Source organism: Fundulus heteroclitus, unplaced genomic scaffold, assembly GCF_011125445.2.
Source record: "Fundulus heteroclitus isolate FHET01 unplaced genomic scaffold, MU-UCD_Fhet_4.1 scaffold_219, whole genome shotgun sequence".
Classification (NCBI taxonomy): Eukaryota; Metazoa; Chordata; class Actinopteri; order Cyprinodontiformes; family Fundulidae; genus Fundulus; species Fundulus heteroclitus.
Window position 1 is genome coordinate 253,703 of NW_023396631.1, and position 9,445 is coordinate 263,147.

Here is a 9,445-nt window from a genome sequence, read left to right on the forward strand (position 1 = left end):
AGCCAAACTACAGGAGGTCCCAGAACCCCAAGATGACCCAGACAGGCAGGATGATAGATTTCTAGGAGAAAGAGGGTTGAGGATGTCAGAACCGTGGAGAGAAAAGGTCCAGATGAACCACCATGACAGATATGGGAGTGGTGTAGGGGTTTCTGGGAAGTTGGAGTAAAAATGTTCCTAAGCAGAGTCCGGTGGGTTCTGTCTGCTCGTTGTACAGCCATGTTCTCCTGATATTGTTCAGCTCTACTTTCTAGGAGCTCTTTTCAATTAACAAGGATCTAAACAATGGGAGGACTTGTTGAAATGACTGCAGACTCTCTGTAAATATCCTCACCATGAATCCAGCATCATCTAATATAGCCGACAATAAAGGAGTCAGAGACACAAGCAGGAAAGTCCAGGAAAAAATAAGCAGCATTTTTCCTGAAGAGTCTGAATGTGATCCAGATGTTCTGCAGAGTAAAAACTGGAAAAGGTCCATTTGTTCTGGGCTCCACCTTCTGGACTGAAGCAACATTGAGCTCTGAACTGTTGGCCTCCAGTTAAATCTCAGCTTGGATGGTTGGATGAAGAAATCTGATGTTTGTTGGTGTGACAAAGTGGGTGAGAACACCATTTGTCTGTTTATATACATTTGGTAACATTCTGGTTTGTTTGATTTAGTCATATTGTATTTAGTCATTAGTTTGCAAATATATACTATCCCGGGTTTGTTTATGTTTTGCATTTCTAATGATTATTTACTATAACATTGTGGTTTAAATCATTCAGTTTGTAATTGTGTTTTCATTTATCTTGTGTATTTTATTTTAGTGAATTTACCTGATGTGTTGCAGGAGGAGGTGTTACCTCACTTGCTGGAAATTAGGCCTTCCTGTTGGAGGATTGGCACAGGAAGAGACCATCTGAAGAGGGGGAAGCAGTAATTCATCCAGATTAAGTTTTGGGCATTGTGTAATTTAATGCTGTTTGTATTTCAATTGTTGCATTGTTTCTTATTCAGATATAGTGCTGAATTGTATTATTTTAACAATGATAGGAAATGTATCAATTGTTTGGGGGTGCCTGGGTGGGAGAGTCCATCGGAGGCCATTTTTTCTACCTTGGTGGGGAAAGGTATAAAAGACAAGAAATTGAGAGGTTCTAGAGAGAAGGGTGGGAACCAGGTCAGTGTAGCTGTGTGCACGTGACATTAATTTTGGTTGCTTTATGTTCAGTTTTGATCTGTTTAGCCATGTTAAACCTTTTAGTTATTTTTTTGAGATTTTTTGTAAATATTTTTTCAACACATTTTTGTGAATAAACCACCTGCTGCACTGGACATCTTTTGCCTGACTGCCTTCCTTTTAGCCACTTTGGCCAGGCTAACTCACATTTGGTGGCAGTGGTGACTTCCAGGCCAAGGAAGAGGCAGTGGAGAAGATATCAACCCGGTCAAAGAGGGCCTTTGTTCCAGACTGTGAAGAAGAAGAAGAAGAAGAAGTAATTCACACTCCATACCAGTTAGTGGCGGTGATGCACTATTTCGTTGCATGCCAACCACCAAAAAATTCCATAAAGAAGAAGAAGAGACGAGAAGAGGTGGAGCCAGTGGACCCGGAAGGACATAGCAGATCCTGGGTAGAAGGACGGGGGGCTGCAGCAGTCGTGTCGACACGTACCTATGCTGACTTCACAACCGAGGCAACCTTTGAAGTTAAGAAATGTGACGTGTTCAAGCTGGACGAGGGCCCTGCGACCCAGGTGACCATGACCAGGGATGAGGGCCTGCAGCACTACCGCACCATGCAGACTATGAGGCGGATTGTGATGGAGCGCCGCTAAGCGCCCATCCCAGACTCAACGTGTCCGCGCTCCCTCTGACTCAGGGGAGCGCGGTGCCGGGAGCGCACTTGGCGCCGAGCTCCCACACACTCACCTCTCGCCTCTGCTTCATTCCAGCTGTTCCTGGTCCAGGGACCAAACCGGACCACTTCCGCGTCATGCTGGAAATAGCGCAGAGTAGCGCGCTTCGCCAGTCACGTGACAAAGGACTTAACCATTTTGGGTGTTAGTATTGTATTTTTATATTGTTTATGTTTCTGACGTTTTGTAGATTTGTATGGAGTCATTTTGTATGGAGTCATTTTTGGCTAATTTTTTTTTTTTGAGTTTCTATGCAGAGAACTGTTTTGAGTCTTGTTATATTTTCTTTTTTTGTTTTGTCCTTAAAACCCCTTAATTTGTATTTTGGTTTACCCGGGGGAGGGGCTAAAGGGGTATTTAAAGGGGAGCTGAGCTCACTAGAGGGTTATGCTGGATCCCATGGTAGTGTTGGCTGTCTGAGTAAGTTTGTCCTGTAAGTAGTCTTGTGAATACTTGTTTTTGTGGGTTTTTTTCTCAACTGAAAATATCAACATTGTTTCATTTTTTTCACCTGGGACTAATAAAAGAAAAGCACGAAGGCTATTTTATGACTGAGCCATCATTTTTTTGTTTATTTTTGGAATGAACCCGTGACATTTGGTGTCAGGAGTGGGATGGCCAGTCGACGGAAGCACCCTACTGCGAAGCGTACAGGGCTGCGCTCACAAAAAGTGAAGCAGGACTTACCTGTGGATGACGGAGGCTGGGCAACTGAAGATGAGGAAGGTGGCGCCGCTACCTCAATCAGGCAGCCTGCACCAGGTACAAGGGAGGAGCTTGTGGAGGTCATGAGGACATTTCTGAAAGGACAGGAGCAGAGGGACAAGGGGTTTTTGGCGGAGCTGAGAGGGCTTCGGGCCACCTTCCCAGCCCCACAGCTGTCTGTCCCTGTGTCCAGACCTGCATCACCATTTGAGGAGTCAACACCGAGTCTCCGGGTGGACCCCCCCACTCCAGCTCCTCGGAGAGGAGCTGGCGCCAAGGAGGCCCCAAGGATCAGCATGGAGAGAGCTGAACCCGCCAGACATGAGGGCCAGCTTTACGGCGACCCCAAGATCCCTCAATATGTCTCAGGGGAGGACATTGAAAACTACCTGCTACGCTTTGAGCGCATCGCAAGAACTTGGGGTTGGCCGGAAGGTGAGTGGGCATGTTGGCTGGTGCCCTTACTCACCGGGAAGGCGTTAGAAGCTTATACAGCCATGGATGAGGAGTCGGCGCACTCCTACCCGGACTTGAAAGCTGCACTGCTGATCAAGTTCGATGTTTCACCGGAGACCTACAGGCAGCAGTTTAGGTCCATATCAGTGCCAGCTGGAGAGAGCTCGACCGAGACCTACCACCGTCTGAAGGGGCTGTACCGGCGCTGGATCCGACTGGAGCAGCACTCCAAGGAGCAGATCGGGGAGCAGATTATCCTGGAGCAGCTTCTTCACGTCCTCCCGGCAGACGTCCGCACCTGGGTGAAGGAGCATGAGCCGACAGAAGGCCTAGCTGCAGCCAGGCTCGCGCTGCAGTATCGCAACGCGAGGAGGGGAGGCCCCGCTGCTTACCAGGATGTTCGTCAGCCGTCGTCGCAACCCAGAGCCAGCTTCAACCCACCTAGAGATCCCGGGCCTGCACCCAGCCAACGTGGTCCCGGTAAGGAGCTCATCTGTTTTTATTGTCAGCAGTCAGGACATAAAGCTGCCCTGTGCCCAATCAGAAAGGCTAAGCTTACCGGGGCTTGTTACACCCCACGGGCTGAGGACATGCAAGGGGTAGGGAGAAAACAGTGGTTCAAGGAGGTGTGCATTAATGGGGAACCTGTGACTGCTCTGGTGGACTCAGGGAGCTTCATGACTCTTGTACGGAGGGACTTTGTGCCAACGGGCTTGTTGGATTACAGTAAGCAGGAGGACATTTGTTGTGTACACGGGGACAGACATTCTTACCCCACAGCAGACATGACGGTGATGGTGGATGACCAACCATACTTACTTACTGTGGGGGTGGTGGAGAAGTTACCGGTAGCTGCTATCTTGGGCTGGGATTTACCTGTACTCCTGGATTTATTGCGGGAGGCGGGGGCCGAGGAGAGTGGCTGTGACAGGGGTTTGGCTGGTCCTGTGTTAACCCGGGCTCAGTTCCGAGCAGGGGTGGCACCCAGTACAAAGCAGCAGCCGGAGCCTGAACCTTTTTCCAAATTGGACAGTGACCTGTTTGAGGGGGGCAAAAAGGGTCCAAGGAAATCACGTAGCCAGCGGAGGTTCGAGAGGGGCCTGAAGTCCAGCCCCAGACTCTCAGGGGCTGGACAAAGACTGGTGGGAGGTACCAGGGGACATTGGGGCTGTGCAGAGACAGGATGAGACCCTGAAACCAGTCTTTACCAAAGTGCTTGGGGGGCTGGACAGCACCAAGGGGAACAGAAATAATTATGTTATCGATGACAATGATGTTCTGTATTTAGTGTCAGACTGTGTCAAGCGCCTCGTTGTTCCCTCGTCTTGCCGCCAAAGGATCATGCACTTGGCTCACACCGTGCCTTGGGCTGGTCATCTGGGTCGCAACAAAACATACATGCGCATCGCTTCCCGTTTCTATTGGCCCTCCATGTACTCTGATGTTCAAACTTACTGCAAAACCTGTCCCACCTGTCAAAAAACCTGCTTTGTCCGCCAATCTGACCGTGCTTGCCTCCAACCGCTACCTGTCATCTCCACCCCATTCCGGCGCATAGCCATGGACATTGTTGGCCCGCTCGTGCGAAGTAGTGGGGGCTACCAGTACATCCTGGTGATCTCAGACTACGCAACACGGTTTCCTGAGGCGTTTCCCTTGCGCACCGTCACTGCCCCTGCTGTGCTGCGTTGTCTTGTGCAACTTTTTTCCAGGGTCGGTGTTCCGGATGAGATCGTGACCGACCAGGGGACCAACTTCAGTTCCCGACTCATGCAGCTCTTCCATCGCCAGCTAGGGATCTCTGCGATCAAAACCACTCCGTATCACCCGCAGACGGATGGTTTGGTCGAGCGGTTTAACCAGACCCTGAAGAAGATGTTGCAGAAGTTCGTGGATGACACTGGACGTGACTGGGACCAGTGGCTGCCCTTTGTGCTGTTCGCCTACCGAGAGGTGCCGCAGGCATCCACCGGATTCTCCCCGTTCGAGCTGCTGTATGGCTGGGACGTCCAGGGCCCATTGGACTTGCTGCTGAAGGCCTGGGAGGCTCCAACTACGGCTACTAGTGATCGGAGTGTGGTGCAGTTTGTGCTGGAGATGAGAGAGCGCCAGGCCAAGTATCGGGAGGAGGCTGAGGTCAACATGCGAGAGGCCCAGCAGACACAGAAGGCCTGGTACGACAGACAGGCCAGACATCGAGAGCTCCAGCCTGGCCAGAGGGTCCTGCTCTTGCTGCCGTCCTCCACCAGCAAGCTGTTGGCCAAGTGGCAAGGTCCATACACTGTCCTGAGGAAGATGGGCCCTGTTACTTACGAAATACACCACCCTGACAAGAAGAAAGCCAAACAGACTTACCATGTCAACCTGCTGAAAGAGTGGAGAGAGGCCGTCCCAGTCTCTGCTCCTGTGTTGTCTCTTCTCGTGGCTGAGGTCGACAGCGAGGGTGATGAGGAGCTGTCTCTCGTTGACCACCACCAGCCGCCTCCACCCACTCTTGACCATCTTTCTATCACCCAGTCCAGCCAGCTCAGCGAGGTCTTCCGAAGGGTCCCCAAGCTGTTTGCTGCCAACCCGGGGAGGACTGCTATGATCGAGCACGTCATCCGCCTGAAGGACAAGGGGCCCATTCGCCAGCGGTCCTACCGGGTCCCTCAGCATTTGGTGGCGCAGCTACTGAAGGAGGTGGAGGAGATGCAGCACCTGGGGGTGATCGAGCCGTCAACGTCCGAATGGTGTAGTCCAGTGGTCATCGTGGTGAAGAAGGATGGGTCGCTCCGCATCTGCATCGACTTCCGAAAGCTCAACGCCTTGTCAGAGTTTGACGCATACCCGATGCCCCGGATTGACGACCTACTGGAAAAGATCGGCCGGGCCCGGTTCATCACCACCCTTGATCTCTGCAAGGGCTATTGGCAGGTGCCTCTGGAGCCGTCCAGTCGGCCCTATACGGCGTTTCAGACCCCTGCTGGATTGTTCCAGTTTACGGTGATGCCGTTTGGTCTCCATGGGGCCCCCGCAACCTTTCAGAGGCTAATGGACCGTGTTTTACAGGGTTGCGGTGACTGCAGTGCTGCTTACCTGGACGATGTAGTAATCTTCAGCGACACTTGGGAGCAGCACTTGCAGCATCTGGAGAGGGTCCTTGGCAAGATCGAGCAGGCGGGACTGACGCTGAATCCTGCCAAGTGTCAGTGGGCCAAGGAGGAGGCGCAATACCTTGGCTATCGGCTGGGTCGAGGTGAGGTCCGTCCGCAGGTGGACAAGGTGGAGGCAATCCGCAGCTGCCCAAGGCCTCGCACGAAGAAGGAGGTGAGGTCCTTCTTGGGCTTGGCCGGCTGGTATCGGAGGTTCGTGCCACAGTTTTCCACCATAGCCGCTCCACTGACCGCACTGACGGAGAAGGCTCAGCGGAACCCCGTCGTCTGGAGTGAGGACTGTGAGACCGCCTTCCAGACCCTCAAGACCTGTCTCTGCTCGTCGCCGGTGCTGCGGAGTCCGGACTTCAACCAGCGGTTCTTGGTCCAGACCGACGCCTCCGCAGTGGGTCTCGGGGCCGTCCTGGCACAGGGAGACCCCGGAGAAGAACGCCCGGTGCTGTACCTAAGCCGCAAGCTGCTGCCACGAGAGACCAGGTACTCCACTGTGGAGGGCCTGGCCATCAAGTGGGCTTTGGAGAGCCTGAGATATTATCTTCTGGGGAGGGAGTTCGACCTGGAGACCGACCATCGTGCCCTGATATGCATGAACTCTATGAAGGATCACAACAGTCGACTCTCCCGCTGGTATCTCGCTCTCCAACCCTTCCGATGCCAAATCCGCCATCGGGCGGGGAAAACTAATGTTGTGGCAGATTATCTCTCCAGGTTGCCGCACGTCGTCAACCTCGGGGAGGAGGCGGATAATGTGATGGAGCGCTGCTAAGCGCCCATCCCAGACTCAACGTGTCCGCGCTCCCTCTGACTCAGGGGAGCGCGGTGCCGGGAGCGCACTTGGCGCCGAGCTCCCACACACTCACCTCTCGCCTCTGCTTCATTCCAGCTGTTCCTGGTCCAGGGACCAAACCGGACCACTTCCGCGTCATGCTGGAAATAGCGCAGAGTAGCGCGCTTCGCCAGTCACGTGACAAAGGACTTAACCATTTTGGGTGTTAGTATTGTATTTTTATATTGTTTATGTTTCTGACGTTTTGTAGATTTGTATGGAGTCATTTTGTATGGAGTCATTTTTGGCTAATTTTTTTTTTGAGTTTCTATGCAGAAAACTGTTTTGAGTCTTGTTATATTTTCTTTTTTTTTTGTTTTGTCCTTAAAACCCCTTAATTTGTATTTTGGTTTACCCGGGGGAGGGGCTAAAGGGGTATTTAAAGGGGAGCTGAGCTCACTAGAGGGTTATGCTGGATCCCATGGTAGTGTTGGCTGTCTGAGTAAGTTTGTCCTGTAAGTAGTCTTGTGAATACTTGTTTTTGTGGGTTTTTTTCTCAACTGAAAATATCAACATTGTTTCATTTTTTTCACCTGGGACTAATAAAAGAAAAGCACGAAGGCTATTTTATGACTGAGCCATCATTTTTTTGTTTATTTTTGGAATGAACCCGTGAGCTGAAGGCAGACCAGCTGTACAAGCAGAAGATCATCAGAGGGTTCTGTCACTTGTATGATGGCCAGGAGGCTTGTGCTGTTGGCATCGAAGCGTCAATCAAGCCAACGGACCACCTGATCACAGCGTACCGCGCACACGGCTACACTTTAACAAGGGGAGGGACGGTCAAGGGGATCATGGCTGAACTCACCGGCAGAAGAGGTGGCATTGCGAAGGGCAAAGGAGGCTCTATGCATATGTATTGTAAAAATTTCTACGGTGGGAATGGAATCGTCGGCGCCCAGGTACCTCTGGGTGCTGGCGTGGCACTAGCCTGCAGATATAAGGGCACCGACGAGCTGTGTGTCTGTTTGTATGGCGATGGCGCCGCCAACCAGGGTCAAATTTTTGAAACCTACAACATGGCAGCTCTTTGGAAGTTGCCTGTTATCTTCATCTGCGAGAACAACAGGTACGGCATGGGAACGTCAGTGGAGCGAGCAGCAGCCAGCACCGACTACTTAAAGAGGGGAGAATTTATTCCTGGTCTCAGGGTTGATGGTATGGATATTCTGTGCGTCTGGGAAGCGACTAGATTTGCGGCTGAACACTGCCGGGCTGGGAAGGGCCCAATACTCATGGAGCTACAGACGTACCGTTATCATGGACACAGTATGAGTGACCCTGGTGTCAGCTATCGCACACGCGAAGAGATCCAGGAGGTCCGCAGTAAGAGCGACCCCATCTCCTTGCTGAAGGAACGCCTTCTCAGCAACAACATGGCCAGCGTGGAGGAGCTTAAGGAGATTGACGTGGAGGTGAGGAAGGAGATCGAAGACATGAGAAGGTGAGGGGAACAAGAATAGCTGAGCACATTCCAGAGCCTTTAGAGGTTGAAGCTCTTCCCAGTGCTAGTCATGTGGCTAAGCTGCAGAAAGAGGATCCAACACTTCAACCATTGTTTGCTAAATGTGTTCATGAATCAAATCAAGTTAAGGGTAGAGAGGAAATGTTTATGCTTAAGGACAATTTGTTGTATCGCCGCAGCCAGATTGGGGACCAGCTGGTGATCCCACAGAGTTTGAGACCGACAATCTTGAAAATGAGTCATTCAATTCCCTGGGCAGGACATTTGGGGCAGTCTAAAACATTTGCTAGAATGGTTCCCAGGTTTTACTGGCCCCAACAGTTCAGTGACACAGTAAAATACTGCAAAGCTTGCCCACAGTGTCAATTAACAGCACCAGGCAGAAAATCAGATAGGGCTCCACTTATTAGTATGCCTATCATTGATACACCCTTTACACGGATGGCTATGGATATAGTTGGTCCTTTAGAACGAAGTAAGGCGGGTCATAAATATATACTTGTGGTTTGTGACTATGCAACAAGATACCCTGAAGCCTTTCCCCTAAAGAAAATAAAGGCTCGTCAGATTGTTAACTGCCTTATTTAGTTGTTCTCTAGAGTGGGAATACCTAGAGAAATCATACACAGACCAGGGTACCAACTTTACTTCAAAGATGCTTAAAGACATCTACAGTTTGTTGGGAATTCAAGGTGTCCAGACTAGTCCCTATCATCCACAAACAGACGGCCTTGTGGAGAGATTTAACAAGACCTTAAAATCAATGCTCCGGAAGTAAATGATACAGGGTCAGATTGGGATCAATGGCTCCCATTTCTGTTATTTGCCTATAGAGAGGTTCCACAAACATCTACTGGATTTTCACCATTCCAGTTGCTTTATGGGCATCCAGTTAGAGGTCCAATGGATGTTTTGAAAGAAGCTTGGGAGGGT

General features: G+C 50.9%; 1 protein-coding gene across 1 annotated transcript; it reads left to right on the top strand.

Moving 5' to 3' along the window:
- Nucleotides 1-7,456: 7,456 nt before the first annotated feature.
- On the top strand, nt 7,457-8,491 carry LOC118559093 (pyruvate dehydrogenase E1 component subunit alpha, somatic form, mitochondrial-like; the record flags this gene model as incomplete). The annotated part of the gene is made up of 2 exons (XM_036129800.1): nt 7,457-7,471; nt 7,665-8,491. Coding segments are annotated over exons 1-2 (842 nt in total), but the record flags the coding sequence as incomplete, so codon positions are not given.
- Between the last annotated feature and the right edge of the window lie 954 nt (nt 8,492-9,445).